Source organism: Ursus maritimus, unplaced genomic scaffold (genome assembly GCF_017311325.1).
Source record: "Ursus maritimus isolate PB19 unplaced genomic scaffold, ASM1731132v1 scaffold_9, whole genome shotgun sequence".
Taxonomy (NCBI): Eukaryota; Metazoa; Chordata; class Mammalia; order Carnivora; family Ursidae; genus Ursus; species Ursus maritimus.
In genome coordinates this window covers 7403792-7424616 of record NW_024427107.1, presented here as the reverse complement: position 1 = coordinate 7424616, position 20825 = coordinate 7403792, and the positions used below count along the sequence as shown (strand labels likewise).

Below are 20825 nucleotides of genomic sequence, written 5' to 3'. Positions count from 1 at the left end.
AATCAAAATATGTCCCAATGACATTTTTCAAAGTGCTGGAACAAACAATCCTAAAATCTGTGTGGAATCAGAAGAGACCCCAAATCGCCAAGGAAATGTTGAAAAAGAAAAACAAAGCTGGGGGCATCACATTGCCTGATTTCAAGCTATACTACAAAGCTGTGATCACAAAGACTGCATGGTACTGGCACAAAAACAGACACATAGACCAATGGAACAGAATAGAGACTCCAGAAATGGACCCTCGACTCTATGGTCAACTAATCTTTGACAAAGCAGGAAAAGACATCCAGTGGAAAAAAGACAGTCTCTTCAATGAATGGTGCTGGGAAAATTGGACAGCTATATACAGAAGAATGAAACCTGACCACTCTCTCACACCATACACAAAGATAAACTCCAAATGGATCAAAGACCTCATTGTGAGACAGGAATCCATCAAAATCATAGAGGAGAACATAGGCTGCAACCTCTTTGACATCAGCCACAGCAACTTCTTTTGTGACACGTGTCCAAAGGCAAGGGAAACAAAAGGAAAAATGAACTTTTGGGATTTCATCAAGATAAAAAGCTTCTGCACAGCAAAGGAAACAGTCATCAAAACAAACAGGCAACCCACAGAATGGGAGAAGATATTTGCAAATGACACTACAGATAAAAGGCTGGTATTCAAGATCTATAAAGAATTTCTCAAACTCAACACCCAAAAAACAAATAATCAAATCAAAAAATGAGCAGAAGATATGAACAGAGACTTTTCCAATGAAGACATACAAATGGCTAACAGACACATGAAAAAATGTTCAACATCACTAGCCATCAGGGAAATTCAAATCAAAACCACATGGAGATACCACCTTGTGCCAGTTAGAATGGCAAAAATTGACAAGGCAAGAAACAACAAATGTTGGAGAGAATGTGGAGAAAGGGGAAGCCTCTTACACTGTTGGTGGAAATGCAAGTTGGTACAGTCACTTTGGAAAACAGTGGGGAGGTTCCTCAAAAAGTTAAAAATAGAGCTACTCTATGACCCAGCAATTGCACTACTGGGTATTTACCCCAAAGATACAGACGTAGTGAAGAAGTATATAATCACCTAAAACCAAATCAGGGAGAAATTGAAAATTTGAAGAGACCAATTATTAGTAATGGCATTGAATCAGTATTCAAAAATCTCCCTACAAAGAAAAGTCCAAGACCAGATGGTTTCACAGGCAAATTCCACCAAACATTTAAAGGAGAGTTAATATCTATTCTTCTCTAACTATTCCAAAATATAGAAGGAAAACTTCCAAATTTGTCCTATAAGGCGACCATTACCCTGATACCAAAACCAGACAAAAGCACTACAAAGAACAACTACAAAAACAAAAACAAAATTACAGGCTAGTATCACTGATAAACATAGATGCAAAAATCCTCAACAAAATATTAGCAAACCAAATTCAACAATACATTTGAAAAAATTATTTGCCACAATCAAGTGGGATTTATTCCAGGGATAAAAGGGTGGTTCTATATTCACAAATCAATATGATACATCAAATTAACAGGAAGGATAAAAACCACATGATCATCTCAATAGATGCAGAAAAAGCATTTGACAAAATACAATATCCATTCATAATCTAAGAAAAAGAAAACTCTCAACAGAGTGGGTTTAGAGGGAATATACCTCAACATGACAAAGACCATAAATGACAAACATACAGCTAACATCATAATCAATGGTGAAAAATGAAAGCTTTTCCTCTAAGAACAAGAATAAGACAAGGAACTCCATTCTCACCACTTCTTTTTTTTTTAATGAGGTTTTTTTTTATTACATTATGTTAGTCACCATACAGTACATCCCTAGTTTTCGATGTAAAGTTCCATGATTCATTACTTGCGTATAACACCCAGTGCACCATGCAATAGTGCCCTCCTTAATACCCATCACCAGCCTGCCCCATTCCCCCACCCCCCTCCCCTCTGAAGCCCTCAGTTTGTTGGAAGATCGGTAGGAGAAGGGGAAGAAGAAAGGGGGGGTAAACAGAAGGGGGAATGAACCATGAGAGACTATGGACTCTGGGAAACATTCTCACCACTTCTATTCAACATAGTGCTGAAAGTCCTAGCTGCAGCAATCAGACAAGAAAAAATAAATAAAAGGTATCCAAATTGGTAAATACGAAGTAAAACTGTCACTATTTGCAGATGACATGATACTATATTTAGAAAACCCTAGTTTCCAACAAAAAACTATTAGAACTGATGAATAAATTCATAAAGTTGCTAGATACAAGATAATATGCAAAAATCAGTTGCATTTCTATATGCTAGTAACAAAGTAGCAGAAAGAGAAATTAAGAAAACAATCCCATTTACAATTGCACCAAAAAGAAAAAAATACCTAGAAGCTAAAGGACCTATTCTCTGAAAATCATAAAACACAGATCAAAGAAATGAAAGAAAACACAAATGGAAAGATACCTCATGCTCATGGATTGGAAGAATTAATATCATTAAAATGTCCATGTTACTAAAAGCAATCTATGGATTCAATGCAATCCCTATCAAAATACCAACAACATTTTTCACAGAACTAGAACAAATAATACTAAAATTTGTATGGAACCACAAAAGATCTCAAATAGCCAAAGCGATCTTGAGAAAGAACAAATTTGGCAGTATCTCAAGTCCAGATTTCAAGATATACTACGAATCTGAAGTAATCAAAACAGTATGGTACTGACCCAAAAATAGACACATAAATCAATGGAACAGAAGAGAGAGCCCAGAAATAAGCCCACACCAATTAGATCGATTAATCCACAAGAAAGGAGGCAACAATATGCCATAGGGAAAAGACAAGTGGTCTTACGTGGTGTTAGAAAACTGGAGAGCTACATGCAAAAGAATGAAACCTGACCACTTACACCACACAACAATAAACTAAAAGACAGACTAAAGACCTAAATGTGAGACCTGAAAACCATAAAATTCCTTTAAAAAAAAACAAGAAAAGAAAAAGGGAGTCATCTCTTTGACATTGCTGTTAGCAACATTTTTCTGGATATGTCTCCCCAGGCAAAGGAAACAAACATAAAAATAAACTACTGGGACCTCACCAAAATAAAAAGCTTTTGCACAGCAATGGAAAGCATCAACACACCAAAAAAAGCAACACACTGAATGGGAGAAGATACTTGCAAATGATAGATCTAATGAGGGGCTAATGTCCAAAATATATAAAGAACTTATAATACAACTCAACACCAAAAATTAAAAATTTTTAAATTAAAATTAAAAATTAAAATGGGCAGAGGACCTTAATAGACATTCTTCCAAAGAAGACATATAGATGGTCAACAAATACTTGAAAAGATTCTGAAGATCACTGACCATCAGGGAAATACAAATTAAAACCACAATGAGGGACATCATGGGACTCTTGATCTTGGGGTTTTAGGTTCAAGCCCCATGTTGGGTGTAGAAATTACTTAAAAATAAAATCTTTAAAAACACACATACACAATGAAATATTACCTCATACCTGTCAGAATGGCTAGTATCAAGAAGACAAGAAATAACAAGTGTTGACAAAGATGTGGAGTACGGTGAACCCTCATGCACTGTTGCTGGGAATGTAAACTGGTATAGCCACTGTGGAAAACTTTATGGAAGTTCTCAAAAAATTAAAAATAGAAATACCATATGACCCAGTAATTCCACCAAAGAAAACAAAAACACTAATTCAAAAAATATATGCACTCTTATGTTTATCACAGCATTATTTACAATAGTCAAGATATGGAAGCAACACAAACATCCATCAATAGATAAAGAAGAAATGGTGTGTGTGTGTGTGTGTGCGCGCGCGCGCGCGCGCGTGTGTGTGTGTGTGTGTATTCAGCCATAAAAAAGAATGAGATCTTGCCATTTGCAACAACATTGATCCATCTATAGGGCATTACACTAAGTAAAATTAGTCAAAGAAAGTCAAGCAGAGAAAGGCAATTATCATATGGTTTCACTCATTTATGGAACATAAGAAGTAGGAAGATCGGTAGGAGAAGAAAGGGAAGAAGAAAGTGGGGGGGGCGGTAAACAGAAGGGGGAATGAACCATGAAAGACCATGGACTCTGGGAAACAAACTGAGGGCTTCAGAGAGGAGGGGAGTTAATATAATAAAAAATATTATTATTAAAAAAAAGAAAGACAAATACTATATGATTTCACTTATAAGTGGAATCTAAAAAACAAAACAGCAGAAACAGACACATAAACACAGAGAAAAAACTGGTGGTTGCCAGAGGACAAGCTGTGGGGGGATGGGCAAAATGGGCGAAGGGGAGTGGGAGGTACAGGCTTCTAGTTATGGAATGAATAAGTCACGGGGATGAAGGTACAGCATAGGGAACATGGTCAGTGGTACTGTAATAGCGTTGTATGGTGACAAGATGGTAGCTACACTTGTGAGCATAGCATAATATGTAGAGTTGTCAAATCACCAAGTTGTGCACCTGAAGCTAATGTAACATTGTGTGTTAACTATACCTCAATTTTTAAGGCCAAAAAAAAATAATAGACTGTAAATAAAAAACAAAACAGCTAAAATGTATTAAGCACTGTGTGCCAAGTCCTGTGCTAATAGCTTTTACTAACATTCTCTGAAGTGATCCTCTCACAACAATCTTATAAGGTAGCTAAAAGTGGTGGCACATTTATTTTACAGATAAGACCTTTAAAGTAGTAGCCACAGGAGTGCCTGAGTGGCTCAGTTGGTTAAGCATCTGCTTTGGGTTCAGGTCATGATCCCAGGGTCCTGGGATCAAGCCCTATGTCAGGCTCTCTGCTCAGTGAGGAGTCTGCTTCTCCCTCTGCAGCTCCCTCTGCTTGTGCTCTCTCTCAAATAAATAAAATATTTTTTTAATATAAAAAATAAAGTGGTAGCCCCATTTTACAGATGAGGAAACTAACAAAATATGTGCTACAAACATGAGACATGGCTTTGATACTTCAGTTTAAACCTTGAAAATGGGATATATGTTTTATGTCACTGAAAGGTTAAGACATAAAATATCTGTAAATCATAGAAAAATCACCCCTACCCACTGAACCAATGATTCATTAACTTAGTTTCAACTGGAGTTAGGACTCTAGGTTGTCCCCACTCTCTCCAAATTCAGCCTTCCCTGGGATCAACTCTGATGATTATTGAATAGCTTGCATTTTTTAGAATGCCCTCTTCTTTTGAACTTCAGCTCCTTGCTACTAACAGACTATTTCCTCAATTCTGAGTACTGATATGCCCTCTAGGTTTAAAACCTGGGGTGGGGGGAGAGCGGCCTGCCTGTACAATTGGGTCTTCAGTTATCTTTGAAGCAGAACCAAACTTCCTGGAGATTGTCTCAATCTTTGCACTCCCTTTTAGCCATGCAAGTCTCTTTCTGAACGCTGCAATTGAGCTTCTGAAGGCAAACCGTAACGCAGCTGACATCTTGTGGGCATAAAAATAATTACACCATTCCACCTGGATTTCAAGATTCTGACGTTGGCTATGTTCTCCAGAACACAATAGGCTAGAATCCCTTCCTCAATCCTCTGGCACTTCATCTTTAAAGAAAAAGCCAGGTCTATGCAAAATTCTTAAATTTCCTCTGAAGTTTCATTTAGTCTTCTTTCACGGTGTTACAAGATATTTTTTTAATGCAAGCCTGGTGAAAATCTGTTAAAAATCATTTGAATGTTTAAAAGAAAAAAATCACTTTCACAGACGTTTTTAATGATTGAAATATGGCTTTATAAAATACAAAAAACTTAGCTCTATCCCTCAGCATCTTTGCATATATCCCTATATGTATTTGTAGATAATAAGGGATAACCATTCAACACACATTTACTAGGTGCTTACCATGTCCCAACCAATATGCTAGAACTGGGATAGAAACATGATATAAGATGTGGATCCAAATCTCAGAATTCAATGCACATGAACCCATTCATCTTAAATACGCACATTACACAGTCATGCATTTCTAATTCACGTAGGTCACTCTCAATTTCTTTTCCCAATATCATCTGGGCCACATAGCAGTGTTATTGTATTAATGTAACAAATGTAGTATAATTGCTAAAAAACCATACGTGCTACATGCATATTTTCCTATAAGCTCCCGGCTGTTGTGATTTCCCCAACCTCCTTGATACATCTAAATACGATTCTCTTTCCAAACTAATTTCCTTCTCTCTCTTCTCTGGGGAGAGCACTAATTTTTTTAATTTTTTTAAAATTTTCAAATATACACAATATAAGTATATATATATTATATGTAATGTATATACATATATTTAGAGGGAGAGATAGAGGGGGAATGAGGGGCAGAGGGAGAAGGAGAGAGAGAATTTTAATTTATGTCATTTATTTAATCTCACAACCCTGAGATCATGACCTGAGCTGAAATCAAGAGTCAGACACTTAACTGACTGAGCCACACAGCTGCCCAGTTTTTTAAGTATTTTACCACTTTTTCCTCACATAAAAAGAGTAAAGGTGTAATAAAAATAACACTGATTTTCAAGCACAAAGGTCTGGGTTCAAATTCTGACAGTAGTACTATGCACCATTGATGAAAGTACTTTACCTCCCTGTCTCTAGGTTCTGTCACCTATAAAAAGGGAGTATAGCAAAGCCAAACTCACAGTGTCTTTATGAGGAAGGATTACATTTAACAGATCTGTAAGACTACCATAGACCTACTATAAAGTAGGCACAAAATTAACATTAATTCCCCCTTTTCTATCATTTCTCAACAATTACAGCCCTTTATTTCAATAAAATTCTCACTGGTCATTACAGAAACTCACGTAACATGGCACACTCTACTTTTCAATGAGAAAAGTGTATCATTTAGTGTAGAAAAAGCATACTCTAGGGACGCCTGGGTGGCTCAGTCGTTAAGCATCTGCCTTCAGCTCAGGGCGTGATCCCAGAGTCCTGGGATGGAGCCCCACGTCGGGCTCCTCTGCTGGGAGCCTGCTTCTTCCTCTCCCACTGCCCCCCTCCCCGCCTGTGTTCCTTCTCTCGCTGGCTGTCTCTCTGTCAAATAAATAAATAAAATCTTTAAAAAAAGAAAAAAGAAAAAGCATACTCTACGTAGAGGTAAGTCTTCATCTGGTAAAATAAATAGCAACTCATAATTTTTTATGGATTTGAGACTCATGCTAAACTGAAACCAAAACTGTTTTTTATGTAATTACCTTTAGTTACTCAATACCAAATTTAAGTTGTTTTAGCACCTCCATATGTGGCTCCAAAAAACATTAATTGTTCTACTTTAAGTCCATTCCAGACAAGAGACATAGATTTCAATGTTTTAGAAGACTTGTCTCTATACCATCAATATAGTCTGTGATATAGTCATGAAGTGGAAAGAATCTTAAAAGGTTCCCTGGATAAATCCCAGGCAAAATACCACAAGTATTCAAAACAGGAAATTTATAGTCTAATCAAATTTATTTATCCTTCTAGGCAATATGTTTTTCTTTATATCTAATTAAATTTTTATCATTGCAGTTGAACATAAAAAAATATGTGAAATTCCTCTTCACAGCAGTTCTTCAATTCTGAGAATTTTACATTTTAAATTTTCTTTCCCAAATTAAACCATTCCACCTCCTTTTTCTTCACAGAGCATCCCTTAAGTTTTTCCTTTTTTTTTCTGACCTATTTGGATTTGATATTTTACTACTGTTTAAAAGATTATAATTTCTAGGCAAAGTACTGGAAAGGCAGCATAGTAGTAAAGCATCTTTTTCTAATCATGAGGAAAAATGGTGAATCCTGTCCCTTGGAAAAGCTTGTGAGTTCATTAGATAGATGTTCTGAGGAAATGAGATTCAACACATTAGGAACAAGAAACTTACGAGAGTGTTGCGGAGATCTTACCTTCATACCTTTATTAAATCACAGTTAAAATTAATAAATGAAGTACAGTTGGAGACTATGTCTATTCCATTTATTCACCAATACACATTTTGCACTAAAGTGAACAACATGAAAAGAGAGAAAAAAGATATAATTCCTGTCCGTAGGGCTTTTATGATGTCCTAAAACAAATCACAGTTCCAGGAAATTACATATGTTCAAGAAAAACACAGAAATTTCAAAAATAACAGAGTAAAAACTGAGTCTGTAATTTTTGGAAAAATGAGGAACAGCAGAATAATGAAAGTCAAATCAGATTACCCAAGTGCATGCTTTCTAAAATAAGCTCATTTTAAAGTCCAAAATTTTTAGAGGTTATCTAGTCTATATCCATCCCATGTGTTTCATCTCATTATGAGGAAAAAACACATTGATTTAAAAAAGCTGTGCTGGTATTAAAATTACAAATCTTGTCCATCACTGTTTTCAAGATCAAATTGGCTTTCCTCTTCCCAAATAAAAAGATTTTCATCCTCAAATATATAAAATATTTCTAATACATTTCTGTTGCTAATATTTAAGGATGTCTCAACTTGGTAAAATAGGCAGGTTTGACCACGTGCTTCAAAGGAGAAATGACAGTCACTATTTTCTCTTACTACTTGGTTGAGATTTGTTAATGAGTTCTGAAATCTGCTATCTAGTAAATTGTTATTCTCATCAGCTACTTCGAAGATTTCATTTGTCTGACTGGTGGGGTCCCATGTATTTGAATTCACATCGTCCATAACCAAAAATGATGTGTGCAAGAAATTCACACAAAACTTTTTCTTTAAATATAATTGAAATTTCTTTAAATTATTTTCTTCCTCTAAGCCCAAGGAGTTAATTCCTTTTAATTTTCTTAATTTTCTTTTATCCATCAAGTAAAATGTATTGCTAAAATAAAGCTGATCAAATGTATCATCAATGGCAGTATCAATAAATGCTTTTCTACCACTGGCTTTATTGTTCTCATCTCTGAACATGGTTTTGCTTGATGATAGTAAATATGGGTGTATTTTCATCCATAAATGGAGACCCAAGAAATTTTCAATATCAGAATCTTTGCAATATACAAATCCTCGGTCTTCTTTATTTATAGGTTGGATGGTAACAGTTAGTATAGGGCAATGCTGGCCACAAATAGCATAGAGCTTATCCAGAGAGTCACCTTCTTGAAGTGCACCATGAATTACATTACTACCAGGCAATGGTTGGTTTTTAATAGTATCATCAGAGACAGGATGGACTTTGTTACCAGCAGACGTAAAGACATGAGTGACTGATGTGCATACTCTTTCTGACTTATGACTAGCCTTCTCTCCTGCATGATGATCTGGTATTTTCTCCTTGGCACCAGTTTTACTTCGAACATCTAGCAAATCCTCACAAAAAGGCTCGGAGTCAGTACAATGAGGCATGTTAAAATAACTGCATTTCAGTTCAAGGGGTTGAGTCAGTTCCTCCAATTCTGAAGAGGATAGCTCAGCCATGTTTGAGCCTGGAGCCAAATTTCCAAAATGTGAATATGGCACCTCACTGCTGTTATTAAGTACAGTATCCACTGATGTGGTGTCTGCATTGCCATAGAAGCCAGAATTTTCAGGAGATGATACTCTTAACAAGTGATTTTCTTTCAGGAGCCACTTTCCTTTATCAATCAGTACCCCTTCCTCTATGTCTCTAATGATTCTGTTATGATCATTTTGCTTTGTGTCATGTCCTACAATGTCTCCCCCATGATAACTGGCCCCCACATCATTAAAGTCACATTTATCTTGACCTTCATCTGGAAATTTCTGCAACATAGATGAACTACTAGATACCTGTTCAGAAGACCCAAATGACTGACCTTCAGAATCATAAAGACCTACTTTCCTGGCACACTGAAATTCCATAGAATTGTAAGGACAAACCTGAGATCTGTGCACAGACCCAGAAAAAAAAGATGATTTCATAATTTCCCTTTTACCGTAAAGTTTTTCCACTGTCCTTTTAACAAATCCTTTATTGTATTCTTTCTCTTGGGCAATCTCCTCACTGCCATTGGGGCCATCACTGGATGTTTTATATGGCTGCTCATTCTCACTGTCTAGTCTAAATTCTGACCAATCAGAAGTCACTGGTTTTATGAAACAATTTTTAAAATCAAGAGAGGACTCTGAGTAACTTCCGATTTCCATGTGTTTCACCATCATTTTTACACTCATTTTAGTTTCTCTTTCATTGAGTTCCTTTTCAGTATTTTGCTTAGAATCATAGCAAAACACTAGAGATGGTGGTGGTGTCAGCCTCCTACTGATTGCCTCGCAAATTACACCATTTCTTTTTTCTTCTTGTGTAATGTTCCTGCTGCAGACCTCTATCAATTCCAAATTTTCACTAGCCTCTAACTCTTTTTTGATCAATTCTTCAGTGGCCTGCTCTCCTGCATTTACCTTTGTATGAAAGATATCAATGTCCTGGTTTTCTAATTCTTCAAAAGATTCCAATTCTGAAATGTTTCTTTCACTTGATGTCATGCTATTGGTTATTGAGCCTGGTTCTTCAGAAGTCTTTGAGTCTTCCTTATCAGAGGATGTAGATGCATTTTTACCCTGAAATTTCTTTAATGAACGATTTTTAAATTCAGCTACAGAACGACGGTCCTTATCAATTTCTGGTTCAGTTTCATTTATGGGAAAGACACAATGGCTTAAATTGCTGACATTTTGGTGTGACAACAATATATTAAAGCCATGTTTACACAAAGGGTCTGCCAAAATATTTTGGTCTTTCTGAACTTCATTGATCCTTTCTAATTCTTCAGCCAATTCCAAATTATCAGCACATGTGTTTTCTTTGGAATTGAAAAAGTCACTGGTATTGCAGACTTTCTTGGGAATGTAGGTCTCATCAACTGGGCAAGATGCCTCATAATTATGGTTTTCATCATGAGCACAAGCCTGATGGGGAAACAGAGCATCAGTAAGTGAACAGATCTCTCCTAGGAAACAAGCCTTATTCATGGAGGTCTGATCAATGGTACAGCCATCACTAGGGGAAAAAATGTCACTGAGGTTACAAGTCTCTTTTGGAAGACAGGTCTTATTCACAGTGCACATCTGACATGAAGAACAAGTCAACTCTGAAACACAGACTCCAGGGCCACAGTCCTCACTGGCAGAGTAGCCTCCATCTAAAAAGGAGATTTTCTGTGTGTTTTCATTTTCAGTGCACTGAGGAACTCTCTGGATGTTGGGTGTGGAACAATTTGCAGAAAATCCTCTTGGAACCATGTCTTGTTCTTTCTCAGTGAGTCCAAATTGATTTGTGGTTGATTCCACTAAATTGGCAACAGCAGCCTTCAAATCATCAGCTTCCTCTGTGATGACAGTATGCTTTAGAACCTCCAATAATCCAATTATTTCTGAAGCTCTGTTGGTAGTCTTGTGAGCATCACCTTGGCAGAAGCTATCTATATTTCCCTTTAAGGTTAGCACCAAAAGCCAAGCTAGAAGGACATCAGTATATGACTTACATATTGAGGAAGGGAAGGGAACATCTGCAAGTGAACCTGGCATTTGAATAATTCCATTCTGAGTCTTATGAATACTAGGAACTAAAGCTTGCAGTTGGCGAAGCAACAAGACTAGTAAAAGGTCTTTTGGAGTATCTTCTTTCATAAGATCTACTTGAATAGCAGCCTCTACACTGTGCCTTTTTGTAGCTAGGTTTATTTCTTGGTAAACAAGGCTTACCTCTGGTCCTAATTTTTCAGCACATACTTGGATTTTAGTATGATCACTGATAGCTGACTGTGACAAAGCACAATTTTCATGCAAGGGAAGCAAGCAAGCATCATTCAGAGATTCAACCTGATTCTCACAGAGATCTTTGGAAAGTTCTTCACTGTTATCTTTGTCAAAAGATTTATCTACCTTTTTGCCTAGATTTTCTGTCGAACTGGTACTTAACTTAGTTATGCATTTATTACTTTCCCTAACAAAATTATTTCCTTTTCCAAAACTTGTGTGGGAATTAGCTCCTACAAAACCATTGTTGTTATAACTTACCACACTCCTTTCCTTTTTGTATAGTGGAGCCGATTTTCTACGTTGCAAAGCTGAATGCGGATTTATGCTCTGCAACCATCTCTGTATATAATTTTGAACTGAATGATGGCTAATATCCTCAAGAAAAACAGCTTTTTTCAAAGAAGCTAAGGAATTAGCCCTGGTTGTAACATGTTGTTTATTTACAATAGTACTTGATTTCAACTTACCCCCTTTTTGTCTTTTCTGGGTTTTTAAAGTTATGTGTGAATTATTAACATTTGAAACTGAACTTTTCTTGGTCATTCCTCTCAAATACCAAGATGCTATTTCTGCTTGAGCCTGTGGTCCACAAAAAGCACTGGGTTTTTGCTCAAGGAAGTTAAACACATGAAATAAATTGTGATCTTCAAAATTATTTTTGTAACACCTAAAGTCATTATGGGGAAATACTTCACTGTCTTGACCAATTTCTCTTTTTGTAGGTCCTCCTAAACTTACTTTGTTTAGTGGTCTGGACTTCCTTTTGGTTAAAAGTCCTTGAACCTTCTTAGGATTCTGAAGAGTATTTAATTTATTTACATGGAAATTCTTAGAATTCACAGGATTGAGATTACTTTCAGAACAACAATAATTTGATTCAATTACCATATCACTTACATGGAGGTCTTCCTCACAAAGTACTCCTCCTTTAAGGGAAGAGTCTGAATCCTCCAATATGATTTCCTGTGCAATTCTACCTCCTGTGTTTATTCTCTTACTAAGAAGTCCTTTGGTTGCAATCTTCCCATCCTGATACCTGGAATTTATCATTTGTTGCTGAGATTTCATCTTCTTTTTGCTGGCAACAGATGATGAAATCTGCTTTTCATTTGCTGGAAATTTTGTTAAACCACACTGAGCAAATTCATTAATTAGTCTGTCGATTCTTGTGGTGACAGTGGAAGACCCTACCAAAGCTGGGGTCTCAGAAATAGTTCTGTCTGCTCCAGAGGTGTTACTTAAAGAATCAGTTGTATCTGCTAAAATAGGCCTGAATCTATCACTGGTGTTACCACAAGGTCTCAAGTTTTTGATACTAGTTTTGTTGTCTGATGTTACACTATCAACTATACCTTCCTCCACAATTGAGTTTTCTGATATAGTCTGTGGCAAGCCATTATTATGAGACATCTCTAACATCTTCTGACTTGTAACTTCTACAACACCAGCACATATTGCACCTGACTTGAGCAGCCTGCTTTCCTTTTTTCCTTCTAAAGATGACTCCATCTGCTCATTGTTATCAATCTGAACAAGCACTGGTTTGTTAGATACTGATGACATTTTACTGCAAGAATGTGTGAACATACAGTACTCAGATTTGTTTTCCCCGTCTTCCCTCTCTTCACTGTAGATCATTTCCTCTTGAACTTCAGTTTCAGATACCAAGGTCACACTCCCTCTCACAGATTTCTTTTGTCTCACTCTCCTTGGTCCTGGTGTAGGGGGCCTATAAAAATGATGCTTTGCTTGATCCTTAGTCTTCTGGATGGTGTTTGTGTCCATAGCAGCATTCTGCCAACTAGCAGAAGCGCAAGTTTCAGTCTCTTGATCTGTCATTTGAGTGTTTATGTCCTCTGCCAAACTGCCCTCTTGATTATTGTCTTTCTCCAGGGATGAGACATCTGCAGACAATGAGCATGCTGTAATTTTTAAGCCAGAAGACCGATCATTTGTTCTTCCTGGAAAACCACCTATCTCGCTCTTTTCATTGTTATGAGAAAGACTAGCTCTACTGACAGTGGTCCATTTTATGGTTTCCTCCTCTTTGATCTTAAATCGAACTTTCATCTCAACTGTCATGGTACCATCTTGATTAAAAATAATTGATTTCTCAATATCATCTTCAGAAGGATATATCAATAAATTCTGAGAATCATTTTTTTCTAAGGCCAAGTAATTTTCAGAAGCAAAAGAATGGTCTGAGTAGCAATCACTATTATGTATTTTGTCAGAAGAAACAGAATAAATCTGGGACTTTGGGCTCGAAGGCACATGTGTCCTCACTTTCAAGATTTTAAGAGTAAAAGATGCCCCACATCAAAATGCAGAAGACAGAGAAGTTATAAAATATCCAACAGAAGAGGCAGCAAAGAAAGAAAAGAAAAATAATTAGTATAAAAATCATATTTTCTGAATTTCATAGTAACACATTATTAATATGTTTCTCACCTCTATGTATTCATTGATTATTTGAATTCACTATAGTATCTGGTACATTTCTACAAGCCACTCTCAGAAAGAGAACCTATAATCCTACTTCAATAATGAGATTCACAGAATTTTAATTTTAGTGAGTTTAATTAGGCAATTTTAATAAGGAAAGTATGAAGTAGAAATTGCTAAGGATTCTAGCAAAAATAAAAAGATTTTTGTGGGATTTTGTTTTGTTGTTTTGTTTACCAGTACTGAAACTAGAGTCTAAGTGCTGCTTACTTATGCAAAGTGAGTAATGATTTATAATGATACTCATTTTCCTACCTGTGCATATCTAAGAGAGACATCTATAACATTATGAAAGCTAAAACATTTTTAGAATTTATTTAGAAGTCAACATTAATCAAGTAATAATTATTAATTTAGCATTCACTTTGTATAATTAGTACACTTGATTTAATATAGGGCACAAAAGAGAACAGAGCTAGACAACAGACCAACATATCTAGTTATATTTAAAAATATAACTGTGTGTCTCTAAAGAAAACTTTAGTACTCAAGCTTCTTAAACACAATCAAATTCTTATTAGTAGTTTGTATAGATTTACATATACTGGGCATCAATTAAATACCTTCAACATTTCAGAGTATAAGCCTCAAAATATTTTCTCTTATTCTTTGTATGCATTTACCAAAATTACAAATGAAAAGGCCTCACTTAAAATTTTTTTAGGTAAAATTTAACAAAGCCCTCAGATTCCCTAACACCATCAAAAACCGTATTCACAACCCATATCACACAAAATAATAAAATCAATTTAGTAAAATGAGCACAGTGAAACAGTACTACCATATGCTTAACAGATACTTGGTAGCTAATGCCTATGAAATAGAAACATTAATAGATATCTACGAGTATATCCATAATAGATGAGTTTTACCTGCTTTAGCAATAAGTAGAGGGATTAATACTACTTAAAGGGTTTATTATTCCACATCTAAATAAAAACCAAAATTTAAGTATAAGTGGCAATCAGCTCCTTAGCATAGAGCTAAAAAACTGTGCATAATGAATAATGAGATTAAAATATTGAGCACAATGAATAATATGATTAACCATGCCTGCATAGAGAATTTACAGCCCATCCTACACTCTTGGGCATCAACAAGCCCTCCTTCTCCCCTACCCAAAGGATTATGCTATATTGTGTAGCATTTCCTAAGGAATTATCAACCTAGATTATTATTAACCAGCGTGAACTGACTACATGAATTCTTATAATAAATTAAAAAATGGATCCAAGGGCTGTGATTTCTACTGGAATAACTTCAGAAAGTGGAGTTCATATGTACTTAGAGATGTTTTAAAGAAGTCACTCAACTAACCTGCTGAGCTCAGCTATGATGTTGCATAGTATTATTTGGAGAAAACTCTGTAACTACCCGATGTCACTTATACAAATTCCAAAGAATTCCTCTCCAAATCAAGAAATGCTGGTATTTTTATTTTTTATCTAGGTATTATATGCCCCCCACACACAAATAAAGGCTTACCTCATCAATTTAATCATTGATTGATTTGAAAAGAATCTAAAAAAAATCATACAATCTCTATGACTCTTTCCAACTATACATATAACCAATTCCAGTTTAGAATGTTTTTGACACCCTCAGTTCTCTCATGTGACAAAGGAAATTGGCCATTTAAGCATAGATTGCTTTTTTTTCCTTTGATGTTGTGGCAAAAAAAAAAAAAAAACACAACTCAGGGCTAAAAATAAGAGCTACATATTTAAGTGACTTACTCTTTCTGCTTTCTGACCTAGCACTTCCCTTGGTGTATACATGATGAGAGATTCCTGGTAATCTTGCAGAAAGCAAGTACTTGTGGATGTCATAATTTCCTGCTTTAAATGGCTCCCTTCCTGCTGCCACCACAGCTCCAGAGCTGAGGATCACTGCCTGGAGACTGGGAACCTAGAAGAAACCAAAGATTTAAGGTCCTTACATGAGCAACATGAAGTTGTTGTTCTTTCCATATGGTAATTTTTTTAGGATTTTATTATTTTTTAAAATAATCTCTACATCCAACGTGGGGCTCCAAACTCACAACCCGGATATCAAGAGTCAGTTGGACTGAGCCAGCCAAGTGCCACCTTTCCATATATTAATTTTATAGTGAGTAGAATCAATTCAACAACCTTAAAGGCTTGAAAGGGATAATCACCAAGTGTTCATTAGGCACCAATAATGTATACAAAGTAACTAAATATCAAGGTGGGGGTGACAAAACCAACATCTTTATTCAACCTATATACTAACTGAAGAGAGATCAGTCTTCTACCATAACTAAAGAAATCTTTAAAAGGTATGCAGTTCTGCCTCTGCTTCCCCCACCAAAATATCCAGCTGTAGACAAACGTCTACCCTAAACCAGCTGAGAAAGGGCCTGGTGGACACGCTGACAGATGAGGGGAAGCTCTCCCCTGTTCTTCCACCCATCCTCCAGCAAGGATGGCAGAAAAAATGCTTTCTCTACCTAACAATATCATTCTTGGCCATGGTTTTTCAAGAAATATTATCGCGATTGCATTCTGTGCCAACACATTATACAACTCGGTGCTCATGGAAGGCAGAAAGGGGGAGGGAGTGTGAGATTTAAAAGAGCCCCTCATGGCAGTGCCTTCTTCAGATTCTGACCAGAGAAGAGTGGGGCCACCCACCCAGGTGAGCCAGCACCCTCCCATAAGGGTGGGAACACACACATACGTACATGAAACCTTCCTTTAGCTCTGGGGCCTCCATCCATGTCCCACACGACGTGAGCTCAGACATGAAAAACCCCGGGAACACTCACCTTCCTTCCATCCGTGGCGTACAGCTTGGTCACCGGGAACCGCATGACCTCTGTCAGGTGCTGCAGAAAGGCCTGGAAGCTCTGCGCGACCCTTCTGTTCATAATAACCACACGCCTAGTCTTCGGATCGCCATTTCTAAAGACCAAGAGCCTTCGCGGGGCGCGCAGCATGCCGGGAGCAGCCGCGGCAGCTGCGGTGGTTGCGGGGGAATGGTGCAAGTGCGCACTGATGGCCCGGCTGCTGTGCCAGGGTTGTGGGCGCCGGCGGGCCTTGTCAAGGTCCACTGGCTGCACCTTCCTGCGGTGGGAGCACAGGTACGACTGGCCGTCCTCTAGTTCCTCCAGACGTGTGATGCTGTGCCTTCCGCGAGGGGTGCTGATGTTCCTCACCCCAAAAGGTAAGGGCACCTTCCTTGACAAGTTATCCAGCAAAGCATCAAATGTCTTGAAGGAACGAGGATTGACCACCACCCTGACCCCGCCAAATTGCGGGTCTCCGCTCTTGTAGAAACTGATCTTTTTGGCCACAACAGGTTGCATGATGCTCAGGTGGCGAGGAGAAGGAACTTGACCTTCAGAAGAAGTCCGATGAAACATGGAAAAACTAGTGGAAGAAGTTTCGCTCATTTTGGCCAAGAACTAGAAGGAGAAAAAAATTATTCATCTCCAATAATGACAGCACTATAAAGAATACATGATAATGCAACTGCAGTCTAATTACAGTTCTAGATATCTAGGCTATTCCTAGCATTTCATTCATTCATTCATTCATTCATTCGCTATGCTTGCCTATTTTGAATGATAACTTTAAGGAGTTTACAATAAAAAGACATAAGTGACATAAAAAGACATAAGAGTTAAATAAGGATATTTATAATTCAAAGATAAAAACAATCTAAAGACACGAATAATGTCGTTAAATAAATTATATTGTATACACCCATGGACTGGGAAACTATGCAACCATTAAACATGACTTTATAAGTCTGTATTTATTGGCACAGAAAAATGATCATAATCTATTACTAAGTGAAAAGGCAGTTTATAAAATATGTATGCCTTGCCATTGCCAGTATATACATATTTATTCTACTAGTGGAAAAAAATCCAAAAGTAGGGGCGCCTGGGTGGCACAGCGGTTAAGCGTCTGCCTTCGGCTCAGGGCGTGATCCCAGCGTTATGGGATCGAGCCCCACATCAGTCTCCTCCGCTATGAGCCTGCTTCTTCCTCTCCCACTCCCCCTGCTTGTATTCCCTCTCTCGCTGGCTGTCTCTATCCTGTCGAATAAATTAAAAAATAAAAATAAAAATAAATTTAAAAAATCCAGAAGTATATATAGCCCTAATGTTGATGGTAGTTATCACTGAGTGGCTAAACTATGGATAAATATTTGTTTCTTATACATTGCTAAATTTTGTGAATCTTGAAAATTAATAGGTATTTTTGAACAATTAAAAAATAACAAAAGAGACACACATCAAAAGCCATCTTATGAAAGAAATAAGAGAGTTTTGCAATTGATCCATTTGGTTCTGCATGTCCTGGCAGTTAAGGAAAAATGGGGAGACAGGAAGAGTTTATTGAGTCCAAATTGTTGGGTAGAACCAAATGAGTTCATCTGGAGGAAAATGTTTCCTGACATTAAATTCTAGAAGAAATGTATCATGTAAATTCTTAAACAGGGGCCATATTAAGATAATGTAAAATGTTTCCATTATATATTATAAAAAATCCAAGTAAATTATCTAATGCACCATTAATCCTACTTTGGGAAACACTGCTTTAAATATTTTGAATGAATGACAGCATTGCTGTGAACTACTAAAAATGGAGGTACTGCTCCCATTACTGGTTCTAAAATTAACCACTGGGAGGGAATTTAAGAGCCATTTTCGGCCAATCACTGAAGTTTTTCTCTTCTACTTTCTAAGTGAAGCCAGAGTCTGACTGACAAGTGAGCAGCTCATGGAAGGGTTTATCTGGTTCTGGGTTCACTTCTCATTTGTAGCATACTGTGACTACTTTCTCCTATTTTAAGTCAATGTAATTATTAGTGTCTTTTAACAGAGTAAGAATGCCCTACAGCCTTGAAGACAAATCGAGCAAACTAAATAAAAGTGATCAGTATGATCATGAAAAAGGCATGTTTATCATTATAAAACAGCTATAAATTTGGCCCAAATCACCAACCCAAATGTTTGCAAACTGTTGTCTAAGATTCTTTGTATATCTCCAATATGATTTGCAAATTTTTTATGTGTAATTTAGGAAAATACATTCAGAGATCAGCCTAGAAGTTAGATATGTCTCCCCTACTCTCCACCCCAAACAGTTTAATTATAGTACTTAAGACAATAAAGGCGCTGTAGCAGGTTTGTGCTTCAGAAGCTGGGGAATCCACCTTTGCAATGGAGTCAGCAAAACTGCACCTCTTCTTATCCTCAGCTGATGAACTAAACTATGGTCTGACCTTGAGCATGCTGCTTAATCTCTATGCCCTCACTAACTATAAGAGGGATGAATCTTTTCAGTATTTAATAAAAACTTCAGAATTCTTTGCCTCCAAGTACTTTTTAGGTTAGTTTACTTACATACTTATTTTAAAATAGTTTCTATTAATAATGTTTGAAACACATTTTCACCTAATTTTGGAAAATTATTTATATGTAAATGCATAGTGAAGCTTTTTTTTTTAATACTTTGTTTGTTTGAAAGAGAGAGCATGAGCAGGGACGAGGGCAGAGGCAGAGGGAGAAGCAGACTCCCTGCTGAGCAGGGAGCCCGATGTTGGGCTCGATCCCAGAACCCTGGGATCATGACCTGAGCCGAAGGCAGTTACTAAACTGACTGAGCCACCCAGGCACCCAAAAGCAAGGCTTTTAATTACAGTAGTCTTCTGCCTGGATCTCACTGTTTGGAGAGCCATTGACCTGGTGATCAAGTTAAGACACAGTTATGTAAGCTAATAGCTTAAGTGGTTTGTCTTGGGATAGCTTTTTTCCCCCCCTCAAATAAAAGAATGGACACTTTGTGCTGGGACCAGGAAGGAAAACATAGAAAATAAGGACAATTGGAGGGAAGAGGTGGCCCCCACTGTGCTATCCTACTGCTGCCCAACCTTGAACTGAAGGTACCATGTCCTAGGAAGATGCCATATGCCCAGCGGTGGAGGAGCATTTATAAAGAACCTATAGGATGGTTGCCAGGCTCCTTGAGGAGGAGGCTGTAGCAAGAACTAAACAATATAAGTTCATATGGTCTTCACTACAGGTAGAAGGATCTCTGGGAATGCCTAGACATCATTGGGGAAAGTTTTAGAGTGTCAGTATTTTGTATCCATACAAGTGAGGTTTAAGAGTCTGTGGTAAGATGGGCATTTTGTATGTAATACAGAACATGATGAAGATTCAGTATTATCATCGAATAAAAGGATCTATGTGCATATAGTACACAATATCATTATTGGGAAAGAAAGTGAAAGCCAGATTCCTTCCAGAAGAAGTGTTTCAACCTTTGTCTTGGTATAATCATATGTATCTCCTACAATTCCCATGGAAAATTCACCAAGAAATTCAGTAGCACCGTTAAGGAAGAATGGGGGTGTCATGAGAATATCAAGGAGGGATCTATAGCCCAGCCTGAGGGATTGGCACTGAAGGTGGGAAGAAATGGCAGCTTCCACAGGAAAGCCTGTGTGAAGCTGAGATGCCAGAGTTAGAATGGTAAAGATGCCCTCCAGGAAGAAGGCAGGGATTCGTGCAGCTTCTGCCAAAGACATG

General features: G+C 37.2%; 1 protein-coding gene across 2 annotated transcripts in view; it reads right to left on the bottom strand.

Annotated features, from left to right (window-relative positions):
• RP1 (RP1 axonemal microtubule associated) overlaps nucleotides 1–17672 on the bottom strand; it is a 297701-nt gene extending 280029 nt beyond the window's left edge. The window contains exons 1-3 of one of the 2 annotated variants that reach the window (XM_008706696.2): nucleotides 17046–17672; nucleotides 15994–16165; nucleotides 8375–14037 (exon numbers count right to left, since the gene is read on the bottom strand). In XM_008706696.2, coding sequence (XP_008704918.2) covers nucleotides 8375–14037; nucleotides 15994–16165; nucleotides 17046–17672 — 6462 coding nt within the window. Of the gene's footprint in view, nucleotides 1–8374; nucleotides 14038–15993; nucleotides 16166–17045 lie in introns of those variants that run through there. The other variant, XM_040626106.1, reaches the window with a different exon arrangement.
• Between the last annotated feature and the right edge of the window lie 3153 nt (nucleotides 17673–20825).